Source organism: Myotis nattereri (assembly GCF_964212035.1).
Source record: "Myotis nattereri genome assembly, chromosome: 18".
NCBI lineage: Eukaryota > Metazoa > Chordata > Mammalia > Chiroptera > Vespertilionidae > Myotis > Myotis nattereri.
Window position 1 is genome coordinate 33,423,951 of NC_138093.1, and position 22,582 is coordinate 33,446,532.

General features: G+C 53.0%; 1 protein-coding gene across 1 annotated transcript in view; it reads right to left on the minus strand.

Moving 5' to 3' along the window:
• The window catches only part of MAPKAPK2 (MAPK activated protein kinase 2), a 41,958-nt gene extending 19,889 nt beyond the window's left edge, over positions 1-22,069 (minus strand). Inside the window, exon 1 of the mRNA XM_081112559.1 lies at positions 21,495-22,069. Within this exon, the coding sequence (XP_080968685.1) occupies positions 21,495-21,767 (273 nt within the window). The 5' untranslated portion in view covers positions 21,768-22,069. The remainder of the gene's footprint in view (positions 1-21,494) is intronic.
• Between the last annotated feature and the right edge of the window lie 513 nt (positions 22,070-22,582).

A 22,582-nucleotide genomic window follows, 5' to 3' on the forward strand; every position in this document is an offset into this window, starting at 1 on the left:
GAGAGGAGTAACAGCCAGTAGGGAGCACAAGGAGAAGAGGAGGTGGCTGGGAGGTCACGGGAGGAGGGCAGGGAAAGAAGGGGGACCATCTCAGCCAATACAGCAGCCTCTCCAGGGCAGAACTGCAAGCTGCAAGAGGCCTGGCTGACCTGGCAACAGGCGATTTTAGCCAGGATGGAGCACACGTGAGGTTGGTGCTCAGACCTTTGTGGTTGTAGTTCTTGTTCCCATGGGACCTGCTCCATCACTACCCTACTCTGTGCCCAGGACAAGACTCCGCCCCTCTCTGGCCTTGGTACCTTCCCCTGGACTGAAGGGACCAGTTTAGAGGATCCTTAAAGAGCTTTCCAGCTCTGACAGTCTACGCTCACTGCATCTGCGCAAACCACATTTCCAGACAAGAGCCAAAGGATGCAGAGATGCAGTTACAGCTTCAGCGAGCTCTAGCCAGTGTCCTACACACAACGGCACGGAGCTTGCTGTTGTGTCAGTATGTCTTCAAAGAAAGGGACTGGGTACAGCCAGCTCTCAAGTATCCGCATGTGGATTATCCAACTATAGAGCAGCAAACACTGAATCAATGAGCAGAAGTGCCCTCCCCCTAACATACAGCAGGTTTCTGGGACACAGAACATTATGGAAGCCCAAGAAAATTAAGGAGATAAAAATGCACTGATAGTTTAAAAAATCCAATTTCAATGATTTTTATATTATCTACTCCACTATCTCTCCCTCCCCGACCCCCAATGGCATGGATAATTTAAACTGAATTGCATGCATCCTGTTGGTCTTTCTGTGCTCTGATCTATCTACTCTGTAGTTCTCTACCCCAAGGGACATGCATCCTAGAGTATACCAAGTGATAGAAGGCTATGCCAGAAAGCGAGCCAACCAGTTCTAATGCCCATTCTGCAATTAACTTGCCGAGCACCTGCAGACAAGCCACTTGCGCTGCCCCCTCCTCTGGAAAATCTAACATATGCCTAGCCCACCTGAGGTCTAAGGTTTCTTCCAACTCTAAATTCTTCGACATCATTCTCTCCCCCTGGGTAAGTAAAATAGCCATGAAATTTGTTTAGTTTTCAAAAACAAACTTATAGATACAGACAACAGAATGGCGGTTACCAGAGAAGAAGGGGTAAAGGGAGGGTAAATCCCTTTACCCAATATGAAATTGTTATATGGAATTATAATGTTGTATCCCTGAAATGTTTAATGTTATCAACCAATGTTACTTCAATAAGCTTAATTTTAAAATTTGTTTAGCTTTTATATATTCTACTAGAGGCCCAATGCACAAAATTTGTGCAAGAGTCAGCCTTCCTTCCCCTGGGCGGCACCAGCTTCCCCTGGCACCCGGGACCCGGGCTTCCCTCTGGCATCTGGGACCCAGGCTTCCCTCGCAGCCCCGACTTCGCCTGAAAGGACGTCTGGTCTAATTAGCATATTACACTTTTATTATAGATAGCCCTTCTGTGTATAAGATCACCTTTAAACTTGCAATCTAGATGGGTCCAACATGACCCTCATTTTAGGCGCATGGGAACCAAGGTTCAGGAAGTGTAGGATGCTTGCCAAGGGTCCACAGCTGGTCAGCGGCACCGTGAGGGCCAAAACCCAGGCCCCTGAGTAGACCACGCAAATTCCTTGGAAAAGTCCTGGGGACCTTGGGAGCCGTAGGGAGCCCCTCCTATATTTCAGTGCCTGTAACCATCCCCTCTTTCTCTGCCTCACCCATTCAAGAGTCTACGGCTCCTGTCCTCAGATCTTAAAGGGGAGAGGAATATGTGTGTTTCTCAAACCAAAGACCATTACCTCACAAGCCAAAAGCAACTTCTGGCAGAACTTCCTTCCCAGCATTCTCTGGGGGGGGGGGGGGGGGGGAGGGCCCCACCTTTGGGTAAGAAAGAATTCCCAGAATGGCTGACTTGTCTACAAGTGCCCTGAATGCACTCCCGGCAGTGGTGATGCATCCCTGGCTGATGGGGAAGGAGGGAGTCATCCCTGCTCCTCCCCGACTCCAGGTCCCCACCTCCACCCTTACCCAACATCCACCTCAGTGAGCTCAGAGCTTCCTGGCAAGGACTCCCTGGCCTGGGGGCCACAGCAAGTCCTCAGGGGTCAGAGCTGCTGGTCCCTCCTGGGACGCTGGAGCCTGGGAGTCTGCAAACACAGCTCCAGTTGGCAACAGCAGCTAATAATACTCCTGCTTCCCAAACCAAACCCTGGTCGGTCCACCCAGACTTCCTGCTCAAGGGGGACTGGCGGACTGAAGGCCGGATCTGCCCTTTCTACTGACCCAGGCAATGATCGGAGGGGTTGGGTGTGCTCCCCTCCCTTCTGAGTGGCACCGGCTGCAGTGGCTGAGGCCGTGGCTGAGGCCGTGGCTGAGGCCGTGGCTGTGGCTGAGGAAAGGCAGAGAGAAGCCAGAGGAGCTGAGAGGTGACAGACAGCTCACCCTAGTTCCTGAGGACAGACTAATACCCCTCCCTTTGGGAAGGTCAAAAGAGAAAAGGCGGCGTAACAAAACATACATACATGCACACATACAAAGATAGGAAATCCTGGGCGTGTTTTCATGACACTGATGCCTGCTCACACTGGAAGCGTGTGCTCCCCAGCGAGAGTGGCTGATTCCCACCCACATTCTCACGTGTTCCCCAGTGGCCAATTTCCTTAGAAGTCACCGTGACGTCCTGGCACAGCTGTGCCGGGCGGGCGTGAGGCCTGCAACAGGCTCGGGGATTCCCTGGGCCTGAGCCTGCTCCAAGTGAAGGACCCAGTGGGCCCTCCCAGGCCTTTCTCAGGGGGCTGGCCATCTGGGGGACCAATCGTCCATACCCACCTCCCGTCTCCAATGTCCTGACAACAATTCTACCCAGGACTCTCAAATTTTAAAACTCCACAAACTGTAGTAAACCCACATCAAAACTTGAACTCTTAAACTTAAACCAAAATACCTTCATCCCCATTCCCTGAGTGATGGAGAGCCAAGTGCCCTTCCACCCTGGCTCACCTTTCTCCAGAGACCCTTTGGCTGGGAAAGAAGGGAGAAAACACCCTGCCCCCCTGTTTCTCCCTGGCTGCCACCTCCAGGTTCAACACAATCTCCCCCACTGGACAGGGGAATGCAGAGATAAGGGAGCTAAATCTTGCTCCCCTCCACGGCCAGGATTAGCGAGCAGCTGCCCTTGGGATCACCAGCCCCTCCCTTCTGACACGGGGGAGCTCTCAGTAGCCTGGGTCTCAAGCAGGGTTGCCGCTTACTGCTTGTTCACCCCCCACGCTGCAAACTGCCACTTCCCAGGCATGACAGATGTAGCTGCTATTCAGTATTATTCAGTATGTTCAAGTCAGGACAAAAGCCTCCTGCAGAAGCACAAAGCCAGCAGGGATGCAGCCAAGGCCAACTTCAATAGAAGCCACCTGCCAGGGGCCCTTCTCTGCCACACCCCCCAGCATTCACACACACACACACACACACACACACACACACACGCACACCCTCTTTTAAGCCTCTCAAACCTGTGTTGACCTGCAGTCAGGTGAATTCTCTGAACCACTGGACAGTTATTCTAGAGCAGGGGGATTGTACTGCCATTTCTCAGACCTTTTCTGTAGGATGTTAACAACTGATAAGCCAAAAAAGGGGGTCCTGTATATGCCACAAGCACTAGGTTATACAAAGTCAAATAGATTCTTTTACTACAGGACTTCTCAGAGCCTTTAAAATGTTAAAGTGCACTGCAGAATGTTTTCCAGATCTACCTGATCACAGAGCACCTCAGAACTTGCATTCCACCAACACAGTCCAAGACTGCACTGTCTTTCCTCCATGTTCACCAACTCTTGGTACATTGCTCTTCTACCATGTGGAGCAAATAAGAAATACTTCTCCCCTCAGTAAGCTTCCAGTGAACAGATGAATGAACAGGTTCATGAGCGCACACACACTGGTGGTATCCTCACCACTCAAATCAACCGGAGTGAAGTTTCTGCCAGGACCATCGGAACTTCATACAAGATACTCAACTTCTGCACACACTCCAGACAACCTCAGCTATGAATCGCCTGTGCTATGTCACCAAGGACAAGGGTTCTGTCCCAGAGGAGCCAGCTGGTTCATTCCCTCACCAAGTCTCCCCCTAGGCTTCCCCACTGTTTTGCATTTGGCCAGAAGGGTAACTGGGTGACCGCAGTCGATGTACACACCTGTGGTCGGGGAGAGGTCGCCGCCATAAATGTCACACAGGGTCTGAGTGAGCTCAGGCAGCAGTACCACTAATTCCAACAGAGAAACCTAGAAGGAGTACAGGCTGACCAAGCTTGACCAGCGAAGATTCTCACTCAACCCTCCTCCCATCAGGGCCAGACACCAGTGGGCAGGTAACAATGACACTCAGATACGGCATCGATCAGCAGTTCTCAACCTGTGGGTCGCGACCCCTTTGGCGGTCAAACGACCCTTTCACAGGGGTCGCCTAAGACCATCCTGCCTATCAGATATTTACATGACGATTCATCACAGTAGCAACATTACAGTTATGAAGTAGCCACAAAAATAATTTTATGGTTGGGTCACAACATGAGGAACTGTATTTAAAGGGCCAGAAGGTGGAGAACCACTGGCATCGATGGTCAACATTTCCCAGGGTCCAGGCTTTGCATATTCAAGCTACATCTCTCAGGCATCTCTTATATCTGATGGTAGGCCCCCACCTCCAAAAAAGTTGTTTCTCAGACTGACTTTCCTTTGGGTTGGAAATAGGCGTGTGCCGGAGTGTACTTGGGGAAGACCCTTCGGCAGCCTGTTTTCCTACCACGGGCTCCCTAGTCTTTGGGAATGAAGGAGACTCTGGAAGGGTGTCCCCCGCTGACCTCTGCAGAGAGAGGCAGGGCCCCCACAGGAAGTCTCTGCCTCTCGCGCAGCTGCCCTTGCTCTGCAGCCACGGCCTGTTCCTGGCACACAGTGAGATTTCTTAGAACACCTTCAGCAGAGAGGGAGGCTGTGGTTAGCGTCCGGGCACCACCAAGAGGCCGGGGAATTCCTCCTGCTCTGGTTCTGACCTGAGGGGAGGCGGCCTGATGTCAGCTCTCCTCCCACCCAGCAGCATCGGAAGAAAACAAGATGGCATTCCACCAGGCAGCACCCAACTACCTCTACTCATCGCCGCACACAAACTGTGTGCTTCACCGCCTTGGGAAACAGCCCCGTTGATTCCTACTGAATTTCTCTTCTTGTCCACCTGGCAAAAATTAGTCACCCTATAGGAACCGGGAGTGAAAGGGAACATGGACAGTCCTGTCCTGTCCAGACAAGCCCCTCCCTAGTCCCCACGCAGCCCCAGGCCCCACCCCAGAGAGAGAAGCACAAGTCTCTTTCCCGGCCGCGGCTCCCACCACCCAGCCTCTTCCCCTGGACGTCTCAGGGCCAGAGAATCCTTTGCTTTCACTCATTATCCCACTCGCCTCCTCTAACTGGGGGAAGGGCAGGTTGGGTTTGGATGTAGCTGCTTCTGCAGCTGACACTTTAATTCTTGATTTTAAAAACTTTATTGTTTAAACACCAGTTTGCCTTTGAGGCAGCCAAGGCCCCATGCCTGCTTGTTAATTATCAGCTGCTAAACAGCACTTTTCTCGTCACTTTCTCATCAGAGCTGATGAGGCGGAGGCCACTGGGGATACAATGCTGGTGCTGGAAAGGGGCCCGGTGGCAGTCTCATCAGAGTGCCAAAGCAGCAAACAGGAAGGACCCTGACCCACTCCTGTGGGCAGGCGCTGCACCCCAGCTGAACACCCAGGCCTGCACTGGCACCGGGAGATCCCAGCAAGCCAGGCCTTGGCCTCAGGAGCTCAGAGTCCAGCAGGAGAGGACATGAGAGTGACTGAAGTCACATGCATGGCAGTCGTACAGCGAGTATCAACACCACTAGGATAAGAAAGGCAGTTAGATATCCTGCCTAGAGTGGAGGGTGAAACCTAAGCCTTGAAGGACAGCTCAGTGCTCCGAGGACATAAAAGGATGCACAAATGGAAGGCCCAGGAGGCGATGGGAGCCTAGAACACACTGCGGAGGGGGCAGCAGGCATCTCCTGGCAGGGCGAGCGTTTGTGCGCAATGAGGTAGAGGTGGAAAGGAAGGCCAACGCCAGCTTACTTGAATACCATGTTTAGAAGTCGGAGCCCTTCGCTGGGAGGGGAGGCTACTAAGGTCTCTAAACAGAAGTGGAGTTTATGGTCCTATCTGACTGGGAAGGATGGTGGAGTCTCTGAAGGAAACCAGACCAGTGCCCTTGAAAAGCAAGTGCTGGGAAGAGAATCAGGGCCTCTCTCCCAGGAGTGGCAGGCACATGTGCTCCCCAGCAGACGGACACTCCTTGGTGCTCCCTGTCAGGGTCCACGAGAGGTGCACCTTTCTCCATCTCTCGGCCAGGCCTGACCGTCAGGAGGAGCCTGGGGGTGGGGTCCCATCTCTGCATCTCTTGAGAGCCCGTGGCAGGCTGTGCGCTCTGAAAATGTGCCGTGACACCGGGTGGCAGGGAGAGCACACGGCTGTGCCCAAGCATCTGTGAGGCTCGGGAACAACAGTGAGCGATGAGCGATATTACAAGAGCTGGAAACTAAATCTGGAACTTAATAAACATGGATCTTTAACAAGAGGAATTTTTGTGATGGTAAGTTTCTAAAAAGAAGGAAGCTCCCCATCACTGAAGGGATTTAAGCATAGGTTCCATAGATCAGAGGCGGCCAAACCCTGATCATTGTCAGGTAAAAATACACCTTCCTGAATACCACCCTGTAGAGTCTTGAACTCAATTAACATACAAAGAGTGGAGCCCAGAATCTGTATTTTCAAATGTTTGCCAAGGAGATGTTGACAATCGTCCTGGTTTGGGAGTCACTGGGCTAGATGGCCACCGGCCATACACGAGACAAACTAAATACTATTTACGGTCCCTTTCTCTCGATCCTCTGGCCTGAACCTCAAAATCACCCTCAGGCTCTTCTACAAATCCCGCTCCAGCTCAGGGAAGCCTTTCCCACGTGCAGAACGATCTCCTTCAGAGTCAGCACTAAGAGCCTTCCAAGATGATGGAATGTTCTCTGCCTGTGCTGCCCAAAACGGTGACGACCGAGCATCTGAAAGGTGGCTAGTGCCACAGAGGTACTAATTTCATTTTATTTCACTTTAAATAGCCACATGTGGCTATAGTTACCATATTGGCCAGTGCAGCTTCTGTGAACGCCCGTCCACATTCACTGTGGGGTCCAGGCAAATGCGCACATCCTGACTCCATTCCCTCCACCACCGCGGCCTGGAGCTCATCTCAGCCTGAGGAGACCACCTGACGACAGGGAGATGCAATGCAAAGCGAACAGCAGGAAGGGGGAGCTCTGTGTCGGCTGTGCCAGAGGAAGCAGGTAAGAGAACAAAGAGCCTGAACAGAAGCTCAGCCCCGGGGGCTTGGTCCTGCTCTGCCAATGAAGCAGTAACACCAGGAGCCCCCGCAGCCATCACCACAGCTTCCTTGCAGCAAGCAGACCAGACCTCATCCTCAGGGACCGCCTCGTCCCCCAGGGCACAAAAGCTGGGGTCTCAAAGCAGGTTTGCACTGACCCTTTTTGGCTGTACTGGGGCATAGAAATCCAAGAGAGAGGAAAGGAATCTCACCAGAGAAAGTTCCAGACCTCAAAAGTTTTCATCAGGGAACTATATCGTCTGAACACTTCCAAACACAACTGGCTCCCTGCCCAGGTACAGCACAAAGGCCAGATTCAAACCTGACCGAGGACTCCAGATTCACATGTGTGGTCTCCAGCCTGGACTCCTGCCTCCCACTTCTCAGGCCCCTTCCCCAGCATCTGCCGAGACACGTGCTCTGAAGTGTCTACCAAAGAGGGAGGTTCTCTGAGCCGAGAGACAAGGACCTCCTCAACCTTCTGCGACGCCAAGTGAACCCAGACCGACGCGGCAGCAAGTGCAGCCGGGTGGGCGTCATAGTTAAACGGCTGTCACTGTCCAGGAGACGCAGCCTGTCTCACCTGGAGGACAGCAGACAAGATGCGTCTCAAGGCTCCCTGGGCCCAGGCCACGGACGCTTTCTCTTTGGGGAGGCAGCTGGCCTGCTGCAGAGGCCGTCCTCGGAGGAGAGGGACACGGGAAAGCACGCAGCGGGAGGAGGGCTGGAAGAGAGGCGAGGGACAGAACGCACTGTGGGGGCGGGCCATAACCATCCATCAAAGACTAGGTACTTTTGCTGAAGTTTACTGGAAGTTTTCCCCTCTTTCTTGCTCTATAAAAAGAAAGAAAGAAGAAGAAAAAACAACATGTTGCAACTTCCTTTGTCACCGCACATGCTCAGGAAAAAACAGGCCCGACCCATTGCTTCACTTTCCCATCTGCACTAACGGTCAATCGCCCCATCCTGAGCCCCCACTTCTGCTCGCCCAGCTCCTGAGAGACAGGAGCGGAGAGCCTTCTGGCACCTGCCTGCCTCCTGCCACTCCTCCACCCGGGAGGTGAACACACAAAGGATGTGACTCTTCAGAGCAAGAGAGAAGCCCTGCGAGGGCCCAAAGGGGAGTAAAAGTTTACCCTGCCACTGGGTCAGCCTGGCCATTTCCTGTCACTGCCCCCTCCCACCCTGGCTCTGAGCAATGGCAGGCAACACCCCATCCCAGCATGTCCTATCAGCGGAAGACCCATGGGGAGACAAGCCACAAGGTGAGAGCTCCCAGTGACGTGCCTCTGTGCCTCTGTTGGCCTAACTTTTGTCCGCACGATCTCCTGGGTGTCACAGGGGTGAGTCCACGAAGTGTCCCTGTCAGTGCCAGGCTAAAGTGATCCCACCTCTCACCCCTCCAGCCTCAGGGAGCCATCCCAAGACTCTGTATCCTTCGTGGCCAGTCTGTTGCCTGTCTCATCACTTCCCAACACCACCTCCCTGAACTTCTTTCTTCGTGTGTAAAACCTGGAACTGACCACCTGGCCTACCTACCAGAGGTAAAGTCAGCCCTCAGCGCTGTCGGTGGTAGGTTCTGCGACTTTAAGTGAAACAATGGATAATGAAACCAATTTTAGCGTAGGCTGATATATAAACAAGAGCTCAGCTCCACAGCAGCATCTTATCAATGTCATGATGGAACGACGTGATTATTCGAGGACCTGCTGTAGGAACGACGTGATTATTCGAGGACCTGCTGTACCCCTGTCAGCGTGTCAAGTGGGAGTCTGTGTGAAGGGCACAGCTCCGATTTAGGAGGCAGTCTTCTTCACTCCTCTCGTTCCTTATACACACACGTAGGTGTTCTCTCCTCCTCTAAACTCTAACTTCCCAAAGGCAGGGCCTACATTTATCACTGTAGCAATGTGCACAAAATAAGCATCCATAAATGTTTGATGGTAAAACATCAATTGCTAGGTCAACTAAGTACTGAATTATAACGCAGCCACGGAGGAACTATTAGAGGCAGTTCTACAAGCTGTAAGGAGCCCCTTTTAGAGTTAGATACTTCCATCAGTAGCAGCCTCAGGGCTCTGGACTGGCTGTGTTGTCTGCCTGCAGACCCTCCCCCTCCAAATATTTCCAAGGCTCACTCAAATGTCACCTCTGTAGTGAAGCCCGGCCTGAGCCCCTATTTAAAATGTCAGCACGAGACACACACACACACACACATACACACACTCTCTCTCTCTCTCTCTCTCTCTCTCTCTCTCTCTCTCTCTCTTTCTCTCTCTCTCTCTCTCTCCCCCAGCATTCCAGGGCCTCCTCCTCTGCTTTATCTTCTCCTTTATACCTATCACCATCCAATAAGCTGTACCACTGAACTGACTGGTGTGTACGTCTCTCTCTGCTAGAGGATAAGCTCCATGCAGGTAGGATTTGTATTCTGTTTTGTTTTTCTGGCCTGTTTGGTACAGTGATATATGCCCAGAGCCTAAAATAATTCTTAGTAGGTGCTCAATAAATAATTGCTAATGAGTGAATTATTCTGAATGTTTCCTCAAGACTTTTACTTTGTAGTATTATTTTTAAGGATGAGCAACAGAGTGTAAGTAAAACACCTACCACAATGCCTGATACGTAGTATCTGCTCAATAAAGCCTTGTTATTCATCTGGGAAGCCTTTTACAGTGTTGCTAAACTTTCAATAGTGATCTAATGAGGCAGAAGACAGAAGGCTGTTATATGTATCCAAGTCAACCTGCTGTTCTGATCTATCCTTAGGGAGGGAGGCTGTAAAAGTCAGTCTTGGCTCTGCTAATTGATTTTCTTGAGTATAAGTTGCTTTGGCTCTCAGAGGGCTAAAAGACACATAAGGCAAATCCTGCTTAGAATAGTGGGAGGTCTAGTCTAAGCTGCTAGAAATCAACCCCCATTATTCAAAAAATTCCTCTCATCTCAAATAGCAGAAGAATTAAGGGAGCCCATTCTAGGCCAATCCTGCCATCTGAGCCTCCTGATGGCCAGTCAGCAGGGAAGACAGGAGGCAGGCAAGGAGGAGAACACGTGTGTAAACACTGCTGAATGGTGAATGAATAAAACTACTACAGCCAGGAGGAGGTGAAAGAACCGTGGCCTGCAGGCAGCAGCACAGAGAGGGGGGCTCCCAGGCCCCAGGCTCCCTGGAACCTGGCTGATCACCTCTTTCACAGCATCTGGTTGTCTTCCCAGTAGTGGGGTTGCAACAATAACTGAAGAAAGCTCTTCAATTTGGGGTCCTTCCGGATCAAGTCTCGGTCCTTTCATTTACAAATGAGGAAACGGAGTGGGCCCAGACAGGTCCTAGGACTTCCTGAGGACAGATCTCTCAGTTCTGTTTCCCCTGGAAATCTGGGGCATGGAGTTGAGGTGGCCCCACAAGGTCCAAACCTCTAATCTCAGTCCCGGCAACGTGGTGTGGACCGCTGGTCCTCTTGCAACACACGGAAAGGCCAGCAGACAGATCACTGTGGACTGCATCTGTGTGTCTCTGCTGTGTCTGAAGCTAGCTAAGAGATGCCAAGAGCTGAGGGAAAGCTGGCAAGCTCCACAGCTGTTCCTCCCTTGGTCTAAGTTTCCTGAGAGGCAGAAGGGTTCATCTCCACAGCCGAACAGGAAAAGGAGGGGCTCTGGAACAAGGAGGAGAGGAGAAGAGGCATCAATGGGAAATGGGGTCAGGGCCCTTACAAGAACGAGAACTCTGTTAGCAGAAGCAGAAGGTGCCAGCTTGAGTCAGCAGATCCGAGTGGGTGGAGGGAAGAAATGCCCAGAAGTCTCTTCTGAGAGTGGCTTTTTAGTGGACAGGAGGAATAACAGGGACAGACACTCCCGGGGACCTTAATATACACCAGAGTCAGTCACACAGAGTCCGGCCTAATATTGTCCTTTTCCCAGAACCTCCTCTTCAGCCCTGAGGATCGGGACTAGTACCTTATATTTGTGTAGGGAGCATCCACTGTTAGTCAGTTATCACGCCTTTATTAGGCAGCAGGTATAATGCTCAGAGCCAAAGTCCTCTATGAATTTAATAATGGCATTCAGTCACCACATGGAAATAAGAGGATACAAAAGTAATGAAGAGGGAGGTCTTCAAGGAATGCAGAATCCCATGTCTAGCGGAGCCCCTTGCACATGGAGAAAGACATTGAACACGTGCAATAAAGGTTTCCAGTGTCCTGGTCAGGTTGGCAGGGAGGGGTGGGGGACCCGCTTCCGGAGTGAAAGGCTTCGGGAAAGCAGCAGCATCACGAAGCTAGGGAGAGAATAGGGAGATACAGATGGGGCTGGGGCACAGAGGCAAATGAGCTACAGATGGACAGATGGGATACACACTATGACAAAGGGGAGGGGCTAGGGAAGAGAGTCCTATTAAGGAAACAGCATAGGTAAGCCCCTTAATTTTTTTTTTTTAAATCGAGGTCAGATCAGGGAAGGATTTGGAAATCTCCTGTATTCTTCAGGCAAAGGGAACCCACTGAAGGGTTTAAGCTGGGAAGCTACATGATCAGAGCTGGGCTTTCAGCAAACTAATCCTCCATGTACCCCAAGGAATTGAGGGTCAAAACCTTCCTTCCATGGCTGAGGGTCCCCACCCCCACCCCACTATTCTCTATTCCATCTTTCTCCAATTACATTTCAAACCCAGCTTTGTGCTCTTTTGAAAGCAATGAAGGCAAGGTAACCAAAATAACTATGAAATCAGGGGACACATGCAAGGGGCACCCATGCCCCTCTTCTTCCTCCCTAAGAGCACAGCCCGGGGTAGGGGACACGCAGAGCATGAAGTCCCTGAGAATCCCACAGGCTCTGTGAAAAGAATGCGATGCTTGTGAGCCTGGCAGCCAGAGGGAATAGTATAAACCTAAGCCTTTACAAAGCAGGCTACTACACATGCTCAGTGAGTCCCTGTGGCCTTCCGATCTAGGTGCTGTAAGGAGAGAGGTGCTGTAAGGAGAGAGGGCGGAAGGTACAAGATGACCCCTTGCTGCCCTCACCAGCACAACAGAGCACAGAGCTCCGAGCTCTAAGACACACAGTCTCTTCCCCCGTCACCTGCATTCCTGGAATGCTCTAAGTTCCACACGTGGCCTCAAAGGCACAGGGCTACCCTCTCCCTGCCCAGCCCCACGGCCCTAGAGCTCTGGAGATTCCTCACTTAGAGGGGATTCCCTCCCAGGTTCCTGGAGGCCGGCCTTCAGAACCTACCAGCCTTCCTCTAAGAATTACAGCCCCCAGGAAAGGAGGCCCAGGCCTGGGGTAGGGAGGAAAGAGGAGAGGAACAGCACCGCTACCCAAGGACAGGGGCTCCGTCTGTCAGAGTTAAAAATAAACTCTTAGCAATTTACACCCAACTCCTCCTCTACAGAGGCCAATGGGCCTTGGCAAACAGATCTCTCCCTGCGGAGGAAAGGCGGACAGACAGGAGGAGGCAGACATGGAGACACGGTCTGGCCATGTAACTCTAGCTGAAGGCAAAAGTCCTACCTTGGCTTCTGTCACTCTCCCCACTCAACCTTCTCCCAAATAAACCCTCATCTCAGAACACAGACACAGACCCTCCCCCTCCTGTGCTATGGTTAGCACCAACACCTGTCCAAGGATTAGAAAAATCAGAAAGAAGAGAATTCCCAAGGCAAACATTCTGCCCAGTATCCACCTACCCGTTGAACAGGTGTCCCAGCCACCTGAGCCCCTTTCCTCACCTCCTGCTCTAGGTCCCCAGGACCCATGGGTGCCAAGGGAAGAGGTCACCTTGATGGACCTCAATGGAACAGATCACCAATCCCCATTACCACCGTCAGGAGGAAGATGAGACCCATGCTCTCTGGAACCCCTGCAGGTGGCTGCGCTGGGAGAGCCAGGAGGTCACGGCCTGACGCAGGAAGGGGGCCCAGCCACGGCCTCTATTCTTGGAAGCTAAGGAGATGAGGTCACACTTGTGAATGTGGTAACTGGAAGCCCCAGCGCTGCAGAGGTGGAGAGTATCGCTTAGCAACGGTCAGGAGTCCTGGGGCAGGTAGCAGGCTCAGTCCAGGGCAGCAGTGAGGGCTGGGGACAGCCACAGGCAGGCCTCTCCGCCTCATCCCCACACACCTGCTGGCAGGGAGCTGTTTGCAGGTGGAGCTTGGAGGGAGCCAGAGCTATAGGCAAACAGCGGAGAGTCTGATGAACTCTGATGAACTCGTCCACCCGCCTCCGTGTCTCACCCTTCCCCTAGTGGGGAGCAAGCAAGGCGGCTCCCCAGAGCCCTTGTGCACATGCATACAGCTCGCTACCTGGACAAGCACCAGCCACGGCTCACTCCCAGCATTCAGACCACGGTCTGCTCCCAAACTACCTACCCAGCTCAGGCTGGGAGCCAAGCGGCAAATGGGGAGGACGAGAGTGACAAGAGAGAAGTTCAGCGTGGCAGGAAGAGCTGGGACAGACACCAGGGCCTGGCATGAGGGTAGACTGCAGCAGTGGCAGGTTTATTTTTAGCTGCTGGGACAGAGGGGCTGAATCCAGGGCCAGAGTCCTGGTTGCCTTGGAACAATATGGATAATCATAATGGCAGCCAAGTGACCAACTCAGTCACCTGCCTGAGGAAGCGGAGGGGTGCAGAAGGAGCCCCCAGGAACACAAAGCTGGAAGAGCTGGCAGGTGTATTGCCAGCAGGAGACCTCCCCTCCCCAATCTGAGACTAGGAAGAGTTCACCTCTGCTTCCGGTTCAAAAGAAGCATCTTCATAGAGAAAAGCTAAACAGAGAGAAGGCCTGGCCAGAGCAGTTCCCTTGGTTCCCTTCATCTTTTCTGAGACAAATAAAGCTTCCAAGGGTGGCCATGAAGCTGAGCCTTTGGTCACCACTCTGCACCTCAGACAAGTCCTGGAGGGCACCAGAGACGCCTGGAAACACCCCTTAAAAGTAAGATACCCTTCCTTCTAGCTCTTCGGGAAGCTCGGGTTCCTAGTGGAACAAACACACAGCCCGGCTGGTCTGGGGAGGAAGATCAGTTACAGACAGGGACTGACCTTGAGGCCATGTCCCAGCCTCTCCTACCTGCTGGATGGCGCAGTGGCACACAAAGGTGTTTTCTGGGTCAGAGAATGAAGATCCCAAGAATTCTGTACTGCCCGGCTGAGCACAACCTCATCGCCTTTCCACTGTGTCTCTTCTTCCTCCCACCAAACCTGATGGCCCCGCACACAGGACCCAACAGTCCAGAGCTCCAGGCCTGAAACTACTGCTTAGCCTTGAACACAACTCACCAGGCACCCGCCTCTCCTCTTCCTTCTTCAGACTCCTGATCTCACTCTTACCCAGTCCTTCGGGAAGGAGTGGCAACTGAATGTAAATCCCAACTTCCCATCAGCTCTGGGAATCAGTCTCCAACTCTCACCTCAGAACAGGCCTAGTCCCTGCTGTATCTCTGAGTGAAACAGAAGACACACATATGGATGGACGCAGCCACCCGGAGGCAAAGCCTGGCAGGACACTGTGCTAGATTACAGCCTCACTCCCTCCCTCAGCAGGTGCCCCTGCACCACCCATCACAGAGCCATGTTTGGCCCCATGACTTCAAATGGGAAAAGGGTTTCAGACAGGAAGAAAAAAAATTCCCTTCTCCACCAGCGCACAACGATCCTTCTGATGTCAAGGAAGTGGATTCACACCCCATGGACTTACACAGCCCATCCTCTCTAACTGAAACACGTCTGAGTGTTCACACGGCCAGGTATGGGTCCCTTTACCAGCTGCTCAGTGAGGGTAACTAACTGGACACAGGCTGTCCTATCAAAAAGGCATCCATGCTGGCCCACATACTGCTGACGGCCCGGCATGTCAGCAAGCTATCCTGCCCGCCCTCAGCCTCTTCTTCCAGGGCAGCCGTCCACTGTCCCACAATGCCAAGTGCTCAAGGAGCCACTGACAGCCTGCCTGATACGCTGAGGCCTGGAAAGTTTAACTGACCTGCTCAAGGTCACATAACTAGCTAGCAGGACACAAAGACGAAGTCTATTTTTTCCCCCTTCCTAAGCTAGCACATAACCCATCACAATGGGCTCATCTCTGGATATTTCCATCCATACATACCTTAAATATAAAATATCAGTATTCCCCTAAAAACTAGGAGATCTGATTTGGTGTGCATCAAGCTGCCACAGCTGTGGTCCCTTCTCTTTACCAGTGTCCCATTTATAAGGTGACCTGCGTTGAAAGATCCCAGTGACTGTCAGTGGAGCTCGGTTTTGCACTGTCAGGTCTACAACCCCAGCAATACTGCCTTTAGCTGGTCAAGCAGAGGTCCCAAGACCTGGCTCTTACCCTGACACCAGGTAAGACCTTGGACATACCACTCAATCCTTGTGGACTGGTCCAGCCTCTTCCTCCATGGGATGGAACGAGTCAAGGAAGATGACAGGGCAGTCAGCTCTAAGGTGCTTCAAGGTATGGGTCCCTTCAGCACTGGGCCTTAAATCATTACCAAGAGTGGCTGCAGCCCCTTCAAACACAAAGAACAATTCTGCTCTGGCCTGCCCGCCCACCCACTCTGGGGCACCTAGGAAAACGCAGTATAGGGAGGAGGGGAAAGAGAGCTCACTGGGCCCTTGGAAGGGCATGAAGAGGAGAGGGAGCAGGAAAGGAAGGCTCTGCCACAGACATGAAACCACGGGGAGCATCCTGGGTCAGACCAAGGGGGGATGGGGTGAGGGCACCTGGGAATCGTGCAAGGGCTCAGAATCAGATGCCCGTGCTGTCCTCCCCTCTGTGGCTGACATTCCTCCTGACACAGACTCCATAATGAGCAGAGCTTTGGCCCCTCCCCCAACCCAGGATTGGGCCAGGGATTAAGTCTGCCTCCAGCAGTCCTGAAGCTTGGCTCCTCCAGGCCTCACCCTGAATCCCCTGCACCTGCTTCTTAAGTGAAACCATCACCTGATGGCCCAACTCCTCCGATCCCAAGCAGTCAACACATGGTCATCACGGATACCAATCCCTCCACCCTCCTGAAGCGGAGCCCCTACATTTCCCAGACACCCACCAACACCTGGTCCCGAGGCCTGGGGCTTTGCTCCACCCTCCTCCTTCCATAAGCCCCTGATCCCAGACCTCAGCTGAAGATTATGTTCAAGCTCCACCAAAGCCCAGAATTCACAAGTGAAAAAGGACCATGAGTCAACCAGCTTTGGTCCTGCTCAGTGGATGCCAAGCGCCCTGCTGCAGTCTACAGGGGCCAGAGCCCCAGGAGAGGGACAGGGCCTCTGAAAACTGCCCTCGAAAAAAGCCCCAAGCCCCAACCTGAGCAATTCCTAACCTTTCTTTATAACATCCTGCTCACTTACTTCATGACCCTCAAACACTTTAAAACCTGCTTTTAATAACAAGATGGCGCTTAGGTTCAATTCTGAGATACCAGCCCCACTTGCTCCCTACCATCTGGACCTTCTGCTCTCCCCTCAACTCCACTACCCAGAGCCAACATCACCATCACCTCCTGCAGGTCTACTCCTTCCGATCCTCAGCTCTTCCGATCCTCAGATTCCCGATCCTCACAGATTCCCGATCCTCACAGATACCCGTGTCAAAGCTCCTCTATTCCCAAGCACACGATTTAACGCCTAGACCAGCAAAGTGCAGTGGGACTTTCTGCGGGGATAAAAATGTTCTTCGGAACCGTTCAATTCAGTAGCCACTGGCCACATGTAGCTCCTGAACACTGGAAAGGTGGCTAGCAACTGATTTGTTTAATTTAATTGAGTTTAATTAATTCTAATTTTAATAGCCATGCTTGGCGATTGGTTACCACATTGGACAGTAACACCCTAGACTTCGTTTGTTAGTTTCACCTTCTCCAAATCGGTTTCTCGACCCCCCCCCCCCAATTTTAAGGCCACTTGATATGTCTGTGTCCTCCATACAACACATAGGAGGATGCTCAGTGAACTATGAACTACCTGTAACCATCGTGAATGTAAGAGGCTGATCTGGTCAATGAAACTTGCCTCACCTTCTGATCCTATCCAGCAAACCCGTCTGGACTCTGCCCATCACCCAGCCACACTCCCATCTTACTCTCCAACAGGTACGCATGAGGTGTGCTGGGTAAGATCTCCCTGAACAGTGGGGATGTGGGAGCTCTGGCCTTCCCTCTGACAGTATGCAGACCAGCCATGACAGGTTCACTCAGCTCCCCTCCAGAACACCAAAGGCAGCCACGTTGCTGCCCTACGCGATCCGGGGCGAAAGGATGCTGGAGAAAGGAAAGGAGAAGACACACCAAGCGCCCTGTTTTCTCTAACCCAGTGGTTCTCAACCTTCTGGCCCTTTAAATACAGTTCCTCATGTTGTGACCCAACCGTAAAATTATTTTCGTTGCTACTTCATCACTGTAATGTTGCTACTGTTATGAATCGTAATGTAAATATCTGATATGCAGGATGGTCTTAGGCGACCCCTGTGAAAGGGTCGTTCGACCGCCAAAGGGGTCGAGACCCACAGGTTGAGAACCTCTTTAACCTGTGCAATGGAAAGGTAAACAGAGATAAGTTACGACAGCATCCTATATTTTTTTAAGCAATAACATGTTTCACCTAATCTGAGCCACAGCAGAGAGGGACAACAATGCCAGCTTTAATTAAATTTGTTCAGCTAATAACCAAGAGTCACCATGACACAGGGAAGCAGGAAGCAGCTGAGGAACTGCATAGGGAATACAACCAATTACTGCTCAGGCGGCTTGAGACCAGGTGTCCCTATCAGAGAAACAGTTCATAGGATTCCTATATTCTTGTACAAAAAAAAAATAATAATAAATAAGATTTTTATCGAACACTCCCTAAAAAAGGAAGGGAGTGGTGAAAGTGCTTGTTGCCATAGATTCAAAACTCATGGAGCTGCTGAGTTGGTTTATAAACTCCAACTTCAGGGATGACTGCTGAGAAATACCCACCCAGCACCCCCTCACCCAGTCCAGCAGGTCCTGGGTGACAGTGTAGCTCCTCATGGGGCAGCAGACAGTCCCAGGTACTGGCCTGCTGAGGGCACTACAGTTACAAAGTGTGAAGAGGCCTGAGACCCAGAGTCAGGTGTCCTGGGTTCTAACCCTGACTCTGGCCAGGTGCATGGCTACCTTACCTCAAGCACCTCTTCGCTCTGGGCCTTACTTTTCTCATCTGCAAAATGAGGGGGTCAGATCAGATGACCTCTAAATTCCCTCTGACTCTGAACTCAGCAGAAGCAGCCAGGAGAGAGGGTGAGGTGAGGTCATAGCACCCACCAAAAGCTTTTACATGTTAGATCCCTCGGGTGGAGAGAGAAGCAGCAGGGCGGGCAAGTCGAGACTTACATTTTAAGCAGTGAGTTCACTTAATCAGGCTAAGAGGTCACAGACCACAGGCAGGGAATAGGGCATCTGGACAGCCACCACCTCCCTCCCATCAATTCTCAGGCGTCAGAACCTTCATCAGAGGCCCTGCTCTCTGCCCCAAGTCCCCAGGAACGGTGTGACACGCTGTGCAGGGTACAGGTCTTTCCCTTTTTCTGTAGGCACCATCCCCATGGGGCAACCCCTCCTGCCCCTGCCCCACCCCCATCTTCCTCCCTTGCTATATAATCAAAACACTCCTGCTTTTGAAAATCACTTCACTACTCAGCACCTAAGGTTGAGTTAATCAAGTGTCAAGATCTAGAAATCTCTTTGGTGTATGTCTGGCACAGGATGCTTTGAACCAAATTCCCCCACAGCTGTAATTATGTGTTGGCCAATATTTGGATATGGAAGTGCTGTTGACACTGCTGTCAGTCTCTGAATGCCTCATCCCTGCTTTCTTCCTCTGTTATTAAGCTTTTCACAAAGATGTGTGGGAAATCTACAATTTAACAGTTGAGTCAACTTGTAAGATCTGGGAGCAGACTACCTGTCAAAACAGACTCTGACTTCAATCTTCACCCCTTCCGAACCCGAGAAGGTAAACGAGAGTGTTATTTAAAACACTGCTGGGTTGTCCCTTTCTTTCAGAGCTATTCAAAGAGGTCAATGTCCAAATCCCTCTCCTATTAATTACAACAGCAATCTTAATTGCCACCCAAAAGCATTTTAGAGGATGGTTGTGTGTGCCCATTAAATAGAAAAAGGAGCAGAAATTGAGAGCTTTTGTTCTAAAGTCTCCATACAATATTCCAACTTTCCAAGAAAATGAACAGCCAGTGTCCACAAACTGCTGATGGGGGAAGGCAGATGGCATCTCAGAGGAGACAAAACTTTGCTGGAAAGAACCGTCTGTCACTTCCTCAATGGTACAGGTTAAATGTGGTCAAACAGTATTCACTCAACTGGACTCCCCAAGGTCAGAGCCGTGGTCAAACAACCCCTCCCCTCCCAGCCCCAGTTATGAGAATGGAAAGAGCGGTCTAAGGCACAAAAAGTACTCAAGTGTCCATGGTGCTGATATATTCCTGCTCCCACCGTTCAACTCTAAACAACCTTCAGAAGCCCACAACACCACCTTAAAGTAGAAACCAAAGAAATCTTGACAGTGTTGAGCTTGTTGAAAGCTCTCCCCCAAAAAGGAGGATGAAAGGAGCAAGAAAAAATAATTTATAGAGGCCTAAAATCTGGAAATTGGACATTCTTGCCCGCTCCAATCGTGAAGTACATACCAGGATTCTATTACATCTAATTATATATTCCAACAGTCCCACCCTTAACACATACACATCTGAGTTTTGTATTAATAGCTGAAATGCAGCTAGCAGTGTGTGGGGGGGGGGGGGGAGTGAGGAGGAAAAGATAAATATAACACAGGAAGTAATTTTCTCCTCCAATCACTAACACCCCCCAGGGGAAGTCGGGGTGATGTGTCACCTTAGAGATGCGGTTTGATATGAAAACCCTCTGAGCAGACCTTTTAAATGCCTCTGAACACTGGCTCCCACTGCACTGGGACGACACTGGGGACTCATCCATCTCCCCAGACCCCCAAGCCCATTCTGGTTAACTTCTGAAGTCGGTATGCTCTCTGAAATCCCCATTTTCCTCCTACCACACCCCCTCAAAAAAGAAAAAAAAGAGGTTGGGTTTCCCCAGTTCAAGGATAACGCTCCCTCCCACTGCCCACCAATGGCCCATGTCCAGGACTCGAGGGGCCACCTCCGATCCGATGTGCGGAATCCGTACGGGGCCAAGCGTGGTTTCCAAACCCGGTTTGCAAAGATCAATGACGCTATGGAAACAGCCGACGCCGCGCCGAGCCTGCTGGCCTCCCATCTGGAGCCTCACAGGCGCGGAAGGTAGGGTAGGAGGGCGCCTGCTCTCCGATCAAAACAATCCCTCCTTCCCGGGGGGGGGGGGGTTGGGGGGGGGGTCGAAGGGCGGGGGGGGGGGGCGGGCCAGGGGGGCGGGAGGTGGCCCCGCGGAATCCCCAGCCTCGCACGACCTCCCGGCCGCGCTCGCGAGGCCCAGGGAAATGAAATCACACATTCCGGCTCCCAAATAAGGAGCGAGGCTAAACAAACCTCCGAGCTCCGACTTCTCCAAACCAACCGACCAACCGGCTCAATGAGTAATGGGTCTTTTGTGCCCGCGGAAAGAAAGGAAGGAGGGAGGCGAGGATGGGGAACCGCCACCCCGGGAAATCACTTCCTCGAGGCGCGGTGAGAATTTAGCAGAAGTGGTCCCGACGCCAACCGTTCGGCCCCGGCTGGATCCTGCTCCAACCCCAAAATGGCAGAGTCCCCGGGAGTCCCGTCGAGTCCGCCCGCCGCTCACACCCGGAGTGACCGGAAACGCGGGGCCGGCAGCGGGGTCGGCTCATCAGACCTGACCTTCCCGCTGCCGGCGCCCTGGCCGCGCGCTCGGCGCCCTCGGCGCCCCGACCCCCCGCCCCGCGCGAGGCCCGGACGCCCGGCCCGGGACAGGGTCGGCGCGATCAACGCTGAGCGATCCTGCGCCGCGGCCGCTCCCGGCCCCGGGGTGGGTCCCGGGGAGCTCCCCCGCGCCGGCCCGCCCCTCCCGCGGCCCCCGAACCTACTTTCAGGGCGAATTTCTCCTGCGTCCTCTTGTTGAAGATCTGCAAAACTTTCCCGTTGATGCCCAGCCCCAGGACCTGCGTGGTGACCTTGTAGTCGTCGATGATGGCGTTCTTCTTGATCTGCAGGCTCGACTTGACGTGGAACTGGGGAAACTGCTGCGGGGGCTGCGGCGGCGGCGGCGGCTGGGACGGGGCGGGGGGCTGCGGCGGCGGCGGCGGCGGCGGGGTGGGGAACAGCGCCGGCGGGGTCTGGCCCTGCGAGTTGGACAGCATGGTGCCGGGAGACGCGGGCGCAGGGGCGGGAGGGCCCCCGGCCGCCCCCTCCTCCGGCTCCGGACCGGGTCCCCGCCACCCCCCGCCCGGCGACAAAGTTTGCTCCGGGCTGGAGCCGGCTTCCCCGGCCGGGCCCGGCTCCAGGCTCGGCGGGTCGCGGGGCTCCGTGGGTCCCGCCGTGCTCCGCTGGCGCCCACCGGCCCTGCTCCCACCCTCCCCCCGGGGGCCTGGCGCTCGGTGGAACGCGGGACGGCGGGGGCCCAGCCGGGGGGGAAGCGGCCGCGCGACAGACTACCCTGCCCGGGGGCCCGCGGCCGCGTCACAGGCTTGTCTACGTCCGGGGCCGGTCCTTAAAGGGGAGGGTCGGAGGGGCGGGGCTGGGCGGAGGGGCGGGGCCGGTGGGGGAGGGGCTGGCCTTAAAGGGAAGGACAGGAGGCCTCCGAAGCGGGGAGGGCGGGGCTGGGGGCTGGGAGCTGGGAGCTGGGAGCTGGGGGACCGGAGCCTGGGAGTGGGAGACCGAGACATCCTAGTTCTTCATTAACCTGGGCCACGCAAAGGGAAGAGGGAGGCGTACGAAAGTAGCTGCACAGTCCAGATAGAAAACCCAGTTTTCTCCCATTGTCTGGCTCTTGGCAGCAGCCAGTTGGGAGATGGGGGTGTATTTTGAAGGCGAAGGATGACTAGGAAACATGGGCTGGATGCGACCTCAGGGCTGGAGGCCATTCCTCGTAGGAAGAGGTGTGCAGCAAATCTTCACTCTGAATTTTGCACTTGTTTTGCTATGTCCTCTGATTTTTTTGCATTTCTTTCCTCAT